The following is an 18,537-nucleotide window of genomic DNA, read 5'->3' on the forward strand; positions in this document are numbered from 1 at the left end:
TCTTCCCTCTGTACACATGAATCATAGAAACATTTTTCCTATAAAATGTTAGAATGTTGGCTACCAGAGTAAATGGAGGAGGAGCCATTTAGAGTTATACCCGTCTCGTGTATATAGAGTGAAGCATAATTCATTGCCCAGAATCAGTTCCGATGCTGTGTTTCATGTACTAGTGTAAGCATAAGATTTAAAATACTAAGGCTCTTTTGTTACCCCAGGATTAGCTCATGGCAGGGCCATCACATCTCTCTCCATCCTCCTTAGGCAGATGGATAGAGTTTGACTGTTGCACATGTCTCTCTCAGATGTCACCTTAACAAGGGACCTTCTGCCTGTTACGTTCTAAATGTAGAATTAAATATACTATTTAAATGTTGAGTAGAGGTACAATGATCTCAACATTGTGTAAAAATTAAAACAAGCATCTCTTAACTTGTTCTGACATCCAGAAGGAGGTTTGAGGCAGACCAACTGGGTAAAGATAAAAGGGGAAAAAAGATAGAGGTGACCTCATGGTGGGAGTCTACTACAGATGACCAGATCAGGAAGAGGAGAAGGATTTGGCATTTCTAGAACAAACAACAAAAATATCCAAAACACAAGCTCTGGTAGTCATGGGGGACTTTAATATCCTGACATCGGTTGGAAAAATAATACAGCAAAATAAAAATTTTCCAACAGGTTCTTGGAGTATATTATGGACAACTTTTTGTTTTAGAAAATGGCAGAACTAGTGGACAGCCATTTCAGACTTGATTCTGACCAATAGGGAGGAATTGCTAGTGAGTCTATAGGTGGAAAGCAATTTGAGTGAAAGTCATCATGAAATGATCCTAAGGAAAGGAAGGACTCAGAACAGCGGAATAAGGACAATGGACTTCCAAAACAAACTTCAACAAACTTAGAAAACTTATAGGTAAGCTCCAAGGGAAGAAAATCTAAGGGATAAAAAGGAGGTCAGGAGAGTTTCAATAAAACAATATTAAAGGTAGAACAGCAAACTGTTATGTTGCAAAGGAAAGATAGGAAGAGGACAATATGGCTCCAACAGAGCTGCTTAGTGACCTGAAAATCCAAACGGAATCCTACGAAGAACAGAAACATGGGCAAATCGTGAAGGAGGAGAACAAAAAAATAGCAGAAGCATGCAGGGACAAAATCAGAAAGGCTAAGGCACAAAATGAGTTTCACCTAGCAACTGACATAAAAGGCAATAAGAGGAGTTTATTTAAGTACATTAGGCATGCAGGAGAAGGGACATGCAGGTCCTCTATTCAGTATGGAAGGAGAGATAACTGGTGGCATCAAAAAGGCTAAGGTGTTTAATACTTGTTTTGCATCAGTCTTCACTACAAGGGTCAATGGTGACTAGATACTCAACACAATATTAACAAGGGGGAAGGAATGCAAGCTGAAATAGTGAAAGAACAGGCTAAAGAATATTTACATAAGTTGACAGGAACAAAACTTTGTTCAATATGATATCGGAGTACACGTCTGTGTTTGAAGACCAACTTAAAGAAAACTGAAGTTAATGCAAGTAGGGAAGGTGGAAGAAGAGGTGTTGACTGAAGTTGCAGGAGAGAACCTGAATCAGAAGAAAGTGTCTGTACACTAGGGAAGTACACTTACATAGGAGAGAGATCTGGATAGCTGAGAAGAACCACGCAGTTTGCCAGGGCAGCAGGGAAAAATGTGACAGGAGTATTGTGGGACTGACAAGTAACAAAATGGAAGGAAAAGTGTATGCTGCATGTGTTTATCCCTGCCTGTCTTATGGTTTTGAAAATGGAGGGTCTTACAGAGATGAAAGAAAACAAGATATAGGTAACAGAAAATAATATACTGAGGAGAATGACTGACAGACAAGTGGATGGTAGACAGTGTGTGCCTGGAGGAAATTAGGGGGAAGATCAACTCTGTGATAGGCTGCAGAGTGCACATTTCAGTGGGCTGCACATGTGATAAGAATGGGAGAAGAATGACCAGCAAAGAGAGCCTGGGAAGAAAAGGACAGCAAGAAAGGAACTGGAAGACCAAGGATAGGATGAAAAGAGTCTGTTAAGAGATGTTTGAAGACAAAGGGACTGGAACTCCAAGACCTATCAATCTGTGCCAACTAGTGGAAGGGACGGTGTAGAATTTTGGACATGCCTTTAAAAAGGGGAACAATGAGGACCTCAGGCTAAATGGTCCATAATTCCAAACTTCCATACCTGGAAAGATATTGGAACAAATTATTAAACAATCAGCATATAAGCACCCAGAGGATCATAGGATTATAAGGAATTGCCAGCATCAATTTGTCAAGAACAAACCATTCCAAACCCCTAACTTCCTTCTTTGACAGGGTTACTGGCCTAGTGGATGAGGGGGAAGCTGAAGATGTGATTTATCTCAATTTTAGTAAAGATTTTGACACAGCCCCTCCTGATGTTCCTATAAGCAAACTAAGGAAATGTAGTCTAAGTGAAATTACTATAAGGAGGGTGCACAGCTGGTTGAAAGACTGTTCTCAAAGAGTAGTTATCAATGGTTCAGTGTCAAACTGGAAGGACACATCTAGTGGTTTCTGCATGGGTCAGTGGTGGATCTGGTACTATTCAATATTTTCATTAATGATTGGATAACTGAGTGATGAGTGTGCTCATAAAATTTGAATGACACAAAGCTGGGAGGGGTTACAAGCACTTTGGAAGATAGTATTAGAATTTAAAATTACCTTGAGAAATTAGAGAATAGGTCTGAAATCAGCAAGGTGAAATTCAGTAAAGACAGGTGCAAAACACTACAGTTAAGCATTAAAACTCAAATGCACAATTACAGATGGGGCAATAACTGGCTAGTGGTAGTACTGCTGGAAAAAAATCTGGGATCACAAATTGAATATGCGTCAACAATGTGGTACAGTTACAAAAAAGGGTAATACCATGTTATCAATAGGAGTGTTGTATGTTAGACATGGGAGGCAATTGTCCTGCTTTGCTTGGCACGGGTGAGGCCTCAGCTGGAGTATTGTGTCCAATTCTAGGTGCAACACTTTAGGAAACGTGGTTAAACTGGAGAGAGTCTGGAGGAGAGGAACAAAAGCGATAAAAGATTGAGAAAAGCTGACCTATGAGGACAGGTTAAAAAATCTGGGTATGTTTAGTTTTGAGAAAAGAATACTGTGGTGGGACCTGTTAACTGTCAAATATGTTAAGGGCTGTTATAAAGAGGATGGTGATCAATGGTTCTTCATGTTCACTAAAGGTAGGACAAGTAGTAACGGGCTTAATCTTCAGCTATGGAGATTTAAGATAGCTTTTTCGGAAACCCTTTCTAACAATAAGGGTAGTTAAGTTCTGGAACAGGCTTCCGAGGAGAGCTGTGGAATCCCTGTCACTGGAAGTTTTTAAGAAGAGGTTAGACGAACACCTGTCAGGGACTGTCTAGGTTTAGTTGGTCCTGCCTCAGTACAGGGAGCTGGACACGATGACCTCTTGAGGTCCCTTCCAGTCCTGCATTTCTATTAACATAGCTCAAGTACAGTTCCCATTTATTTTAATAATTACATCCCTTAGTGATCGTTTTTAAACAGGAATTTCTGCATCCTGTATGCACTCCCTGGACAAACAAATCACACATAATTAAAACATTAGGAAGTAGGTAAGAAAACCCAGTAAGACAAATGTTGATCAAAGTTATGTTTAATAGAACATTTTTTATGTGACCAGGACACATCTTTACTCTTCTGGCTGTCTTCCCAGCTCTGTATTATCACCCATTCATTTTAAACTAAGAAGTGTGGCAGAATCAGCATAATTCTCTACAAATGTAGACTTCGTTCTTTGTCTTGAAGTGCTGTATCTTCCTGAATTTTTATTTCAAACACAATAGATAATTTCAGGTATGGAATTTTTCATTTATGAAAAAAATAGGAGCGATGTGGGTGGATTTGAGATTAGTGATGGACAGAAGAGGCTTTCATCTCTAAATATCTTAGAATCCAGCCCAGATTAGTATTAATTGACAGTTATCATATAATTGCTATTTGGTGGCCTATGTAAAATGACAGGTTTCAGAGTAGCAGCAGACTAAACATGCCAGGGTTTTTTAACCTCCCCTCATAGGTTGGGGTTTTAAAACCATTTATTTTTGTTTCTCTCCTCTGCACTCTCTCCAATTATTCCCTCTTTCCTAAAGTGTGGCACCCAGAATTGGACACGCTACTCCATCTGAGGCCTCACCAGTGTTTAGTAGAATTGGCCAATGATCTCCCATCAATTACTCCAGAGGTCTTACACTAACTTTTATACATGCTTTGTTTTTTCACCCTCGCATGGGTCGTCAACAGAGTTTGAACCCATCCTTCCCATTGCTACAGCGACCTCTTCTACTTCAACTGTAGAAGTTGGACCCAACTTGGTACTCCTGTTTTGTAATCCTGGGGGGCGGTCAGGGTTGAAAGAATAGGCCAGGGGTAGGCAAACTTTTTGGCCTGAGGGCCTCATTGGGGTTCCAAAACTGTATGGAGGGCTGGGTAGGGAAGGCTGTGCCTCCCCAAACAGCCTGGCCTCTGCCCCCTATCCGCCCCCTCCTACTTCCCGCCCCCTGACTGCACCCCTCAGAACCCCCGACCCATCCAAGCCCCCCCCGCTCCTTGTCCCCTAACCGCCCCCCCCCGGGACTCCACGCCTATCCAACCCCCCTGTTCCCTACCCCCTGAGCACGCCCCCCCCGAATCTCTGCCTAATCCAACCCCCCGCTCCCTGTCCTCTGACTGCCCCCCAGAACCCCCTGCCCCTCATCCAACCCCCCCGCTCCTCTTCCCCTCTCCCCCCCTTACCATGCCGCTCAGATTACCAGGACTGGCAGCCGCACTGCCCAACCAGAACCAGCCATCCCGCCACACAGTCAAGAGCACCGGGGCAGGCTGGCGGCTCTTGCAGCCGGGCTGTCTGGTAGGATCTTGCAGCCCCGCCGCCCAGAGTGCTGGTGGCACGGCGAGCTGAGGCTGTGGGGGAGGAGGACAGCAGGGGAGGGGCTGAGGGCTAGCCTCCCCGGCTGGGAGCTCAAGGGCCGGGCGGGATGGTCCTGAAGGCTGGATGTGGCCCACGGGCCGTAGTTTGCCCACCTCTGGAATAGGCTATCCTGACCCCATAGACACAGGGCACCTCTTGCTCTGAGAACTGCACCCACTCTATCTCTTTCCCCACCCCCGTCCATCCATATCATGCCCTGCCTCAGGAAAATGCTTGATCCAAAAGGCCCAATCGCATAATCCTTTTGGCCCTGTCCCTTATCCAAAAGGGCAGAGAGCATTTTGAATCTGTCTAGTTCTTTCAGCACTGCCTACCTGAGAGAAATTTGTCTCGCTAACCATTGTGTGGTCTGTCTAATATTCCTGTAACTCTCCTGGTGTGTGTCTACATGCATGTGTGGTCCCAGCAGTGCGCAGTTCTCGCAACCCCTGTTTGGATTGCCATCAGGCCTATCTCCGCGGCTGCAGCACGGACGGAATAGCCCCATCAGTGAAAATAGTCCCCCTCCTCCCCTGCCAGTGCACCTGTACATCTGGGCATATCTCACCTATCAATTCCCTGCCATGGCAGGGGCCTCGGGCATTGGTGGTACCCTGGTCTCTCCTGTTCTCTACCTGTGGCACACAGTTTCCTGAGAACTGAAATATTTTGGCCTAACTAAAGTCTTTGGGTATAATATAGGGGTATCTGGATGAAATTTGATGGCCTGTGGTAAACAGGAGGTCAGACTGATCCAATGGTTCCTTCTAGCCTTAAACTCTATGAAACTGTGAAATAAGTGAAGGGTGGGGGACAATCCTTTTATTCTTTCTGTGTACCAGCCCTTATGGGGAGAAAGACTATGCACCATACATAGATTGCCCTGGGACTAAATAAGTATTTCTAAGCAGTGGAATACTAGACATCAGGATTCTTGATTTCTGTTTCTTGCTCTGTGAGCTGAATGTTTCCTTATGGTTACAGAAAGCATAGCTAAAGGTAACATCACTCCTGTCTGGCTCATCTGTTGGAATGGAGCCTGGGACCTCTATATGTAGAAACATAGCCTTTACCACTTGAGCTAAAGAACATGATGTGGCTTAGTATGAAAGTAATATCAGAATCATAGACGACATATGTGGTCTAGCCACTAGAGGGTGACACAGAGCCACACTGTTCGTATGGGTGGCACAGGCCCCTGATTTGTCACGTTCCTTCAGAAAGACTGTTTGGCAAAGTGGTTGAGACTTGACAGTTCTATTAGAGTCCTGGATTCTGTTCATAGCTCTTCCTGAAGGGACCTTGTGCAAGCTCTTGCTTATCTTACCTTTGAAACTGATGAGTGATAGCTACCCCTTAAAGTATGAAACTTTGGTTCATAGTAAGTTGTGAAGGGCACAAAAATATTAACAGCAGTCAGTAAGTGAGCTGGGACTAGAACTCTTGAGTCTTTGGGCTTGCAATTGAGTGTACCTTCCACTGGGTTACAGGTCAGAGTGTAGGGGAGTCCCTCCCTCTTTCTTGTTTGCTTCCCCAAAATGGTATGAAGGCTATACCTTTTCCCATCATCACAAGATTGCCTGCAGCAGGGGCAAAAATCACAATAATTTCCGGAGAGCTGACAACACTAATGGAGTTTCCAAAGGCACGGATAACTGTAGACAAGTCCACATCAGAAGAAGAATTACAATCACATCTTAATCAGTGTTCTAATGTGTATTTGAGAAGATAGTTAGCAGACAGAGATTCAGCTAGGCACTCAGATACTATGGTGACAAATGTAATGTAAGCACCTGTTTAGAGTAGAATAGTGAATTTCCTAGACAGTCAGAGAGCCCACACTATGAGTAAAGTGGTACAAAGATTTTTACCTTAGGACATGATTTGATTTTTAGATCTATGCTGTTAAAATTCTTTTGATTAGACTTCTTCAGCTGTGGAGCATAATTAATAGATTGACTTAAATCTCTGTTTCTTTTCCTTAGCATCATAAAAAAATTATCGTAGGTAGCTATTGTTTTAGGCATTTCAACTGTTTAAATTACCCATGGTACTCGTGCTAAACTGCATTTCTACAAGCTTAGTGTTTTGGATATGAACATGGTTTTAAAAGAAGGACTATGTGATTAAATAGAATAAGCTCAATGGTTTTGACACTTGTATTAATTCTGTCTGGCTGTGCCCGTTGTGGAGCCTTAATAACTCTCTTCATGCATGGAGGGAACCGATGAGCTGGACCTGGGAAACAAGATGATTACACTGGAGAGTGAAAGCATAAAGGGAAAAGTGTTAACTTTCATTAAATCAACAACTTCCAGAGTTCATTCTCAAGAGTCACAGTGAGAAATATTCTTATTGAAATACCTTGCAATAGGCAGGCAAATGGCAAACACTTCAGTGTTGCTGTATGGCTGTCAAAATGATACTAGTGAATATTAATTAGTTACTTTAATTTCCACATTTGGATTTCATTCCAGTAAGCACATCAGAGAGTCGTACTTATTTAGTCTTAGACAGAAAAACAGTGTGGCCTGAGCCTAAGAAATGTCAGTGTCAATCTTTTGGAGCTGCTGTAAGAGTTTCCAAAAGTGTACTAGTAGAAACGAGATAAAATTTAATTTAAGGCTCTACTGAGTTTTATGTAACATTTAACCAAATATCTGGAAGTGGTATTAGGACTAAGCCTAATTAGAAGCAGAAAAGTGGATAGAGCAATAAGTGATATTCATATACATTATATTTGAAAATTTAGAATGAAATTCACTTCTATCTGGAGGGCCATCACAAAGTGAATGTGCTACTTTAAGTCCTCCTATTTTTGACCAATTAAATGAGACTTAAGTATTGCACAGTCTTTTTGTTTCCCCTGTACACAGAGATTAATTTCAACCTTATTGCAGCAGAATGTTAGTATTAAAAAACATACCAATATCTACTGTCACCAAACCGAATTTCTTATTTAGATATTGCATTCCTTATTCTGTTTTATTAGCTGACCTTTGCCAACACACATGTGTGGAGGGTGAAGGCTACAGATAGAAAATTATTTTGATTGTACCAAACTTCTAGTCCATCCATAGCAGAATTAGTTTGGGTATTTTATAAATAATTTTTACTGTGTTAAATATGTATTTAATTAAAAAAAGAATCACTTAAGGAAATATTCAAACATTGAATTTGAAATCCAGGAAATTTATGGTAGACATAAATTAATGAAAAAGGAGAAAAGGGTTGTATGAATCAAATACTAGAAAATTCATACATCTTACAGACAGGCAAACGTATTATTACATCATGCAGTCATACTGGCCTCAAGAGTAGCTTCCTGAGGAGGGTGATGCAGTAATCCAGTCTGCAGGTTATTGTAGGAAAAACCATGAAAAAACTACATGTTGAAAAATTAATCCCTGACACTTGCAAATGAAAGGTTTGGGGGTTTGTGTGTGTGTGTGTGTGTTTAATGGGACATATCAAGACGATAAATGTAGATGATCTTGGTTAAGGGAAGATTTGGGCCAACATTTTCAAATTCCTAAATGGATCTGATCGGTGAAATCTTGGAGGAATAGTCTGTCAAAATCTGCAGGTCTCTTGAAATCAAAATACATTGTGAATTTCACTGGATATTTTGTTTAAAAAAGAAAATTGGGAGGGGTAAAGTTCCAACAATGTCGGGACATCCTACTTTGACATTTTTGGAATGAGACATTTTAGTTTTTTGTTTTGAAATGACTTTTTATATAACATAATACAAAATAAAAAGTTGACATCATAACAAGACTGTTGAAACAAAATGTTTTGATCAACCCTAAACTATTTATTAATGTTTTAAATTTCCTTCATAGAGAATTTCATAATTTTGGAGCAGGAGGGACCTCTGATGCCCAGAAGAAAGGGCATGAGAATAATTGCCCTAAGAGGGAAGTACAAAAGATAATCTTCCCTGTGTGGAGAACTCTGATAATAGTGGAAGGGTATAACATGGAACTGAGAAGGACAAGTGCTAAAGGAGTGGAGTCTTGTGACAGGTTCTCTGAGTTGAGGTCCCTGCAAGGAGAGGCAGAGCTATTCTGCTGACTCTTACTAATTTATGCTGGAAGCCAGATCATATAGGGCACATTAGCGCCAATCCAGAATATAAAGCTGTTTGTGTAGCCCTTTTTTGAAGGGAAATGCAAACTAGGGTCAGGGATTAAAGGGTTTTGCAGGTAGAACCCTTAGGCTGAAATTTAGATTCATAGACATTAAGGTCAGAAGGGACCATTATGATCATCTAGTCTGACCTCCTGCACAATGCAGGCCACCGAATCTCACCCACCACTCCTGCAATATACCTCTCACCTATGTCTGAGCTATCGAAGTCCTCAAATCATGGTTTAAAGACTTCAAGGTGCAGAGAATCCTCCAGCAAGTGACCCGTGCCCCATGCTACAGAGGAAGGTGAAAAACCCCCAGGGCCTCTTCCAATCTGCCCTGGAGGAAAATTCCTTCCCGACCCCAAATATGGCGATCAGCTGACCCCTGAGCATGTGGGCAAGATTCACCAGCCAGATACCCAGGAAAGAATTCTCTGTAGTAACTCAGATCCCACCACATCTAACATTCCATCACAGGCCATTGGGCCTATTTACCATGAATAGTTTAAGATCAATTAATTGCCAAAATCATGTTATCCCATCATACCTTCTCCTCCATAAACTTATCGAGTTTAATCTTGAAGCCAGATAGGTCTTTTGCCCCCACTGTTTCCCTTGGAAGGCTGTTCCAGAACTTCACTCCTCTGATGTTTAGAAACCTTCGTCTAATTTCAAGTCTAAACTTCCCGATGGCCAGTTTATATCCATTTGTTCTTGTGTCCACATTGGTACTGAGCTTAAATAATTCCTCTCCCTCTCTGATATATTTATAGAGAGCAATCATATCTCCCCTCAGCCTTCTTTTGGTGAGGCTAAACAAGCCAAGCTCCTTGAGTCTCCTTTCATAAGACAGATTTTCCATTCCTTGGATCATCCTAGTAGCCCTTCTCTGTACCTGTTCCAGTTTGAATTCATCCTTCTTAAACATGGGAGACCAGAACTGCACACAGTATTCCAGATGAGGTCTCACCAGTGCCTCGTATAACGGTACGAACAACTCCTTATCTCTACTGGAAATACCTCGCCTGATGCATCCCAAGACCACATTAGCTTCTTTCGCGGCCATATCACATTGGCGGCTCATAGTCATCCTGTGGTCAACGAATACTCCAAGGTCCTTCTCTTCCTCCGTTACTTCTAATTGATGCGTCCCCAGCTTATAACTAAAATTCTTGTTATTAATCCCTAAATGCATGACCTTACACTTCTCACTATTAAATTTCATCCTATTACTATTACTCCAGTTTACAAGGTCATCCAGATCCTTCTGTGTGATATCCCAGTCCTTCTCTAAATTGGCAGTACCTCCCAGCTTTGTATCATCTGCAAACTTTATTAGCATACTCCCACTTTTTGTGCTGAGGTCAGTAATAAAAAGATTAAATAAGATTGGTCCCAAAACTGATCCCTGAAGAACTCCACTGGTAACCTCCCTCCAGCCTGACAGTTCACCTTTCAGTATGACCCGCTGTAGTCACCCCTTTAACCAATTCCTTATCCACCTTTCAATTTTCATATTGATCCCCATCTTTTCCAATTTAACTAATAATTCCCCATGTGGCACTGTATCAGACGCCTTACTGAAATCTAGGTAAATTAGATCCACTGCGTTTCCTGTGATGTTTGATGTTTTCTACTGAAGTTATCAAAAAAAGAAAACCTCAGGAAGTAGTTAATTCTGGACACTAATGTCTATTTCAAGAACGGAGACTGTCGCTCGTGAGCCTTCTTTATAGCTTTTCCTTCAGTCAACCCATCCTGAGCAGTCACTGTGAACTGGCTCTGAGAAAGACATGGTAATAAGCAACTGAGTTGGCCATGTCAGGGAAGGGAATGAAGCTTCCTAACCATTGATCTTTAAATGAGTATTTGAAAAAATTGTTGTCAGTAATGGCTACCAGTGTTTAGGCTGAAATTGGGATGTATATGTATTAGAAGCCAAATTTTGGAACAGCTCTAAGTGTACAATATATTCTCTGGCAGATATTTTCCCTAAAGGTTGGGAAGTCTCAGTGCAGTAATTGTTTCTGCTAATGTTTTTAACGATAATTGAGAGAATAAGTGGGATCTGGTAGAATCTGTCTGATTTTGCCAGACAGAGTTGAGCAAATTGGGATTATATAATGCATGATGGAAAATACTATAAGAGGACTTCTCCAATAGAATTCGTAATTTCTCCTTGTAATAGAACTTCAAGCTTTCTACCTTTACTTCTGGAATGTGTATTATATCCGTTATCTAGCACCATACCAAATCATCTGTGAGGTAGTCTCTGCTGGGTGACTGGCCTCCCAAATATTTTCTGCAGAGTGCCCCTCGTAATTGAGATAGAGATTGCTATCAGGTGCTGCCAAACATCACACACATGTAGATATCTAAAAAATGGTGAGGAAACTCTGCTGGATCTGTAATGATAGTGAAGACAGTTGAGTGACGAATATAGATATTCGTAAGCTCTGCTTACAATTCTCTGATTTTTATAAACGGCTTTTTTTTGTTCTGAGTAGAGTGTGTGCGCACACCCCATGTTACTTACCTTTATTTTTTATATATATTTTTATATTTTTTTTTATATATATAAAAGGTAACAGTGTAAAACTATTACCTTCCTGGGGCTGAAAACATTTCAAGTGGCATCTTGTCTACTGAGAGTGCTGTGCTGTTCTGTTGGATGGGAACATGTTCGTTGCTGCTGTCATACAGTGCTTTTGGAGGTACTATCTTTGTACTAAGGCCTAAGGTGTTTAGCAATTGTGCACACTAAAGATCATAGACCACCTTTTGGAAGAGTTGCATGTTGGCCTGTATCACCTTAAATGAAATGCAGTGTAACCACCATGCAAGCCAAAGTTTCTAATCTATAAGTATAATAGAGGCGTGTATTTTCATATTAATGAGTTTTGCAAACCTTACAGCAGATGTAAAATTTCTTGTCCGGTTTAATTTGGTGAAAGCAAAAATGTTAATCTATTTAACCTTCTGTTTGAAAAAGCCCAGCAGGTCAAGCTTTCAGTAAATCAGAATGTACAGTCATTTTTCTACATGTCCTCTTTCCTGTTGCACAACATCCAATTATTCATTTACAGCTAGTAAGTTAATACTGTTGCCCTGTCATCTTTGGGATGGAAATAATTATAGCTGTTGGGTTAAACCAGACATTGCTTTTTAATTCCCTTGTTTTGTTAGGAACAGATGGACTTTACTTCTTCAGATCATCGTCCAAACAAAAAAAGAAAGGTAGCAAATGAAATAGAAATGGTATATTGAGTGTTTTGTGGGGTGCGTGTGTGTGGTGTGTTTTTTTTTTTTTAAATACACTTCTGAAAATAAGTAATATGCTGCAGAAGCAAAAATATTAGTAACAGTTAAATTAAAGCATTAAATGTCAAGGACATTTGTATTGGTGTTTCTAAGTAATTCAGTTAGAGCAGATGATGGGGATTTTTTTTTTTTTTTTTTTTAAGAGTATGCCCTTGTGCCCCATCCTAAATGCATCTTCTGGTAATCCACAGTAGTCTGGTATTTGGTTGATTGTACTGCAGACTAATCTCACTAAAGCAAACTGAATAACTGTTGTTAAGTTAATTGCCTATTTCAGTAAGCAACACTGGCCTTCTGGGAAAAATGACGGCTCTGTAACTGACTGCTTTCTATGAGATGCACAGACACGATGAAACTGTGGGCCTATACCTCCTGCTAATTATCACCTGCTAAGTAATTTCCCACTGAAATCATGGGAGTTGAGGCTACTTCGCTTCTTGCAGCATAGGGGTCCTCTGTTATTAAACCCACGTTCTACCTGACTTGGAATACCCATGTAAAGAAACATAGTTTGGCAAGGCCCTTGGTCTAAGACCTCAATGGGTATCATTCTCTTCTGCTGTATACGGCCCTCCCAAAAGATCTACATAGTTTATAGACCCTAAGGCCTTAAATATCTATTCAACCCAAACCTGCCTTCATTTTTAGTAGTTGAAGTAGTGCTTTGGTATAGTTCTTGGAGACTACAGTAGCACACTTAATTTTTCTCTCATGCACCAGTTGCCTCTGTGGTGAAATTGACATACGCTGTACATATCAGTTTTTCTCAGCTTGAAACCCAGTTAATCAAAATGCTCATTTATCTCATCTTAAGGCAGAAAAATTGATTATTTCAAAAAACAAAAATACTGAAAGCTAAATCCTGCAAACCTTTATCCTGTCAGGTCTCCGATTAACTTCACTTGGAAATTTGCCTGAGAAAAGAAAGCAAGATTAGGCCCTTCGGTGATTTATGAGTAAAGGTTCCAAATATTACATTGAGAATATTTTTGTATTAAATTAAGATGAGATGTTTTCTTCACTGATTATGACATTGTAATATGTATTATATTTTCCCCACTGGCATAAAATAGACCCAAGATGATATTTCTGATTTTGCAGCGTTATATAACAGAAGAATATAAGATATTTCTGTTAGAGTAATTCAGCGTGGTAGTTCTGTACTGCATCTTCTGCATTTGTCCTTTCTCAGCCTATTTCTGCACTGGTAATTCATTTATTTTTAATATTTAAGAAGTCAGAAAGAAAGAAAGGCAAAACAGATTTTTGTGTTTTTAAAATAATTTCTAAAATATTCAGTTTCAAACCCCAATATTTAAAATATTGATTTGGATTTTTTTCTGCTAATTCCTGGGGCTTTTTAGCTATAGAGTAGTAATATATAACAAGGCACACTTGGTTTCAGAGTACATTAATGCATATACGAAAAGCCCCACATCAGTTTTGCTAGCTACATAAGTGGGAAGTCAATGATTTAATATTCAAAGTTCACAATACATTATTTTCAAACAATACTTAAAATGCCAATAACCCGCTGTATTTTGAATTGTTGCATCTAGCATTTTGTTTGCCTCCTACTGGCTTTTTTCCTGGTATTGTTCATGTGGATATATATTGTGCTCAAGGCTACAATGAGGTGAAGGCTTTTCCTTTTGAGTACAATAAGTAACGGCTTTTCTTTTTCTGTGTTTGTATAAAAATATTGTGGGTATCTATGAGACAGTTTTAAAAGATATAAGCTTCAGCACAACATGGAAGCAGGTGAAGAATTAGTCTCTTAATTATTATTTTTTAGAGCAAAGAAAGAATTATGCACGGGACAGTGCCAGCAGCATCTCCGAAACTTCACAGTATCATGTGGAGGTAAGACAGAGATTTCCAACTGGAAAAATAACAAATGCCCTGACATGTTTTTTTAGGATAAAATGCAAGGTCTATTTTACTCTTTGTAGTACATTTCTGCATAATATGTAATGGTTTGTTCCCCCCCCCCCAAGCAGTGTACATAGATTTGAAATACATCATCTAAAATGTTAGATTTGATATACATCTTTAGGTTTGATATACATCATCTAAAATGTTTTGCCAGGCAAATGTCACTTTTAGTATAATATACATTTGATTATGTCTTGGATCCTGCAGCTAGACCAAAATGGGCTACAATTGTGTCAGATTTTATGAGAAAAGCAGGATTGCCTGCAGTTACTATTTGGCAGGGGGAAGGGATGTATCTATGCAAAATCTAGGTGCCTCAGGAAGTGATGCTGATAATTCAATAGGTGATGCACTTTTCTCCTTGAGCTTGTTGCCTTCTAGTCCTCAGGCACAGTGTTGAGATGCTCTGTGTTACTGAAGCTCCATGTTGGATGATATGGAAAATGGAGGCTTTGATAAAATATCATCATCATCATCATCATCATCATCATCATCATCATCATCATCATCATCATCATCATCATCAGAGCTCAGACTCTCTTCACAACAGCAGGGGTCTTAACTTCAGGGCTGGCTACAGTCTGTTATGGTTAATTACGTTCTGCCTACCAAATTCCCCTTACTTTGCAATGCAGAGTTTATCTCTTGCTTCCTGCCCTAAACTGCTGAGCAGAATTACCTTATATTGTTGTCATGATCTACCCCAGGAGTAAATCCATTTAAATTTTGCAGGGAAGCAAGTCCTGGATGCTCATATATTGTTAGTAAAGTACTTTGTGATACTTTGTCATATAAGACCATTTAAAATATAAGATGACATATTACAGCCTTATTCTGATACGACAGTAGACATTCTGTTGTGTAACCAAGCAGCACTGTTATGGGACTAAATTAGGTCCTGCCAATGCCATAAATTCACAGTTCCTCATTGTTCAGCTTTAAATTCAGTACCTGTGTAAGTTGTTGTTACATGTTTGATGGTTCTCAGCAGCATCTTGCATTCTATTGCTCAGATCCCCTTCACAATCTGCTTGCAAGGAAATACTTATGTTGCTTTTGACTCCGTATGGTTTTGGCTACTTTAGAAATTAAAGTTAGGTGTTGGTACTGTATTGGCATAAAAGATTTCTGCATGTATTTGGAATGCAAGCGTTGCCATGTGAACAATGAGTATAATCTCATTACTAAATTTTATTTTACCTTTTGAGTTGTTTAAATTCCCTTTTATTTCTGTGTTAATATTATTTGGTCATATGCAGCAGCCACATCCACTGTCTTGGTTACACAGTTAATAGGTATACCTTTTGTGTATTTGATGCAAACACACTGAAGAATTTTTTAAAAATTAAAATGATGTAAAAGATATGCAGTCTTATTCATATTAATAAATAATTGAGACTGAGTTAAAGTTTGAGCTCTTGGATAAAAATGTAAAACTGGATCTGTTATGGTTTATGGGCAGCCTTGCATTGTTGACACGTTAGAAAATAAATGTAGCAAAATCATAACGGCAAGGAAATTGGATGGATCCGGAGCAATGGCAGCAAGATCGTATTTCATCTGCAGGCCACTGGTTAAAAATAAAATACATGCCAGGCTGGTAGTGAACAAAAGTACTACCATATAATATTTATTTTGTAGTCTATATGAAATGAGTGGCCCGTCTGTCTAGAAGGTGTATCTCTGAGAAACAAATGAACACCACATCATTGCCATTAGTATGCTAGCTGTCAGCTTTAACAGAAATATGAGGACCTCCCAGGTCAGGGTTGAGGCAAATTAACAGAGTGTAGGTCAGCTTTCTGTAGCCTGTGTTTCGCTTTCCAGAGGTGCCAGGCTGCTACTTGTCATGCATGGTAAATTCATGTTTCGAGAGTGTGTTGTGTTTTTTTTTTTTTTTTTTAAAATCCTGATTGTGATGCTTGATAAATGTCAAAATATCCAAGGTAGCTTAACTACTCACACAATGATAGAGGATGATAAATTGTAGGTTATAGTCGTCAGTTGATTTTATTTAAGTGACAGTATGGAATAAAAAATCCTAGCTTATCAATGGAGTGTGTCATGAATAAAGGCACTCTTTTTTTAAATGCATGGCTTGTCATCCTGTTTCACTATAGTGTAACTACTGCCGACATTTGGTTTTGGAAAATGACTTTTAATGTGTGTGCATCTTTTTACGCATGTATCGATCATCAGCACTTGACCACTTTTGTTTTGGACCGGAAAGAGGCTATGATAACAGTAGATGATGGAATAAGAAAGCTGAAGTTGCTGGATGCCAAGGGCAAAGTGTGGACTCAAGATATGATTCTTCAAGTGGATGACAAAGCTGTCAGTCTGGTGGACTTAGAATCAAAGGTAGGTCTCTGTAAATGGCATTCTCATTTTCAGGAAGGAAGAAGGGAATCAGCAGGAAAAAAGAGTGTCTGAAGGTTTTTTATATTATTTTAATTACGGCTTTATTATTTTCATTGTTTGGATGAAACTGCAGCAGCATTTCAGAGATCAAGACTGAATTTTTGGTAACCAGACATGTAAGATTTTTTTTGCCCCTGCAGAATGAACTGGAGAATTTTCCTTTGAGCACAGTTCAACATTGCCAAGCTGTGATGAACACGTGCAATTATGATTCTATTCTTGCACTAGTTTGCAAAGAACCAGCCCAAAACAAGCCAGATCTTCATCTTTTCCAATGTGATGAGGTTAAGGTAAGGCAATAATAGGGACCCATTGCAGATCACTTGAATTTTGTAATTTTGTGAATTGACAGTAAGGGGGGAAATCAATGATACCACCTCACAAAATGTACTTTGTTCATTTCTTGTGTCATTTGTACTTCAACATTAATATATCGACAATACTAAGTTTTCTTAGTATGATAATAAAAATACTATAGTATATTCATTAAGGGTAATGATATCTCAGATATTTGAAACCTTAGTAGAATGCACACCCATATAAATTTTTCCTAGAGAGAGCATTTTGGGAGGGTAAGGTTCAAGGCTTAGCTATTAAATTAGTCTCATAGATCACTGAGGTTTGTGTGTATATATTAGTAATATTCACTGATACTGTCTCTTAAGAAGATGGTGTAAAATAGCTCGAGAGATAATTACAAATTCGTAGACGCTGATGAGAAATATCTGTTCTTACTCCTTTTTTCCTTTCAATCTATTCCTTTCTTGTTGAGCAGTTAAATCTCTTCTACCCACATGTATTCTCTCTCCCGATGCAGGACATCAGATTATTTGTGCTAAGGCAGACTTATAGTCACCAGAAGGTGCTGGCGTCATTTATGTTGACCAGAGGCTTGGAAGCAAGCAAATAGACTAATATTGGTTTGTGCTCTATTAGAAAACTAGAGCAGGAGAGGGGGGAATATTACTAGGTAAAATCCTCAAAACCAAGAGAAAAAGAGATCTTGTTTGCAGCTTCCAGTTAAGATAAGCCAGCAATATTTTAGAGTAAATAAAATTGTTAAAAGTACTTGACTTTATTTCTGGGATTGTACATCTCAATTTTGGCATGTGTGGTAATATAATTTGTACTGCTTCTTCAAATTCTAATAGGTAATTTCATGGAACTTCTAAATTTTCTTTCATAGTAGTTATAGTCACCCTATTGTATCCTTATATTTTTAATAACAGTAATCACATGGTAGGGTTTCTTCAAATAAACATTTGTGAAGATGACTGGGTTAATTGTGTGGCTGGTGGCATGCTGACAGATCTACTTGGTTTTTGCTGCATCTCCACTAGGGGGTCTCTGCCAGCATAGCTGGGCAAAGGCTCTGTAGTGCAGACAAACTCTGAGATTATATACATTTGGTTTTCAGTTAGTGGCAAAGTTCATACTGAAGGAAGTTCCCTGCCCATCTCATTTTTTCCCTAACCTTTTCATTGCAATGCCTATGGGTGTGTCTACACTGCAGTGTAAGCCCAGGGTTCAAACTCAGGGTCAAGCCTAACCCCCCTTTCACCTACACACAGCACGATAACCCAGGGCTCGGATCCAGGGTCCCAGGATCCTGTTAGGGTGGTGGGTCCCCCACTGGACTTATACTTGGGGAGTTTGCAAAAAGTATTTGACAATCCTGTGGGCCAACTTTCTTTGTCCTTTGGACAACCAAGTTCAGTGGA

General features: G+C 39.7%; 1 protein-coding gene across 6 annotated transcripts in view; it reads left to right on the top strand.

Annotated features, from left to right (window-relative positions):
- EPS8 (EGFR pathway substrate 8, signaling adaptor) overlaps positions 1 to 18,537 on the top strand; it is a 199,289-nt gene that overhangs the window by 121,127 nt on the left and 59,625 nt on the right. For all 6 annotated transcript variants that reach the window (XM_074938382.1, XM_074938416.1, XM_074938391.1 and 3 more), the window contains 3 exons: positions 14,256 to 14,323; positions 16,595 to 16,756; positions 16,957 to 17,106. In XM_074938382.1, coding sequence (XP_074794483.1) covers positions 14,256 to 14,323; positions 16,595 to 16,756; positions 16,957 to 17,106 — 380 coding nt within the window. The remainder of the gene's footprint in view (positions 1 to 14,255; positions 14,324 to 16,594; positions 16,757 to 16,956; positions 17,107 to 18,537) is intronic.

Source organism: Natator depressus, chromosome 1 (assembly GCF_965152275.1).
Source record: "Natator depressus isolate rNatDep1 chromosome 1, rNatDep2.hap1, whole genome shotgun sequence".
NCBI classification, from domain to species: domain Eukaryota; kingdom Metazoa; phylum Chordata; order Testudines; family Cheloniidae; genus Natator; species Natator depressus.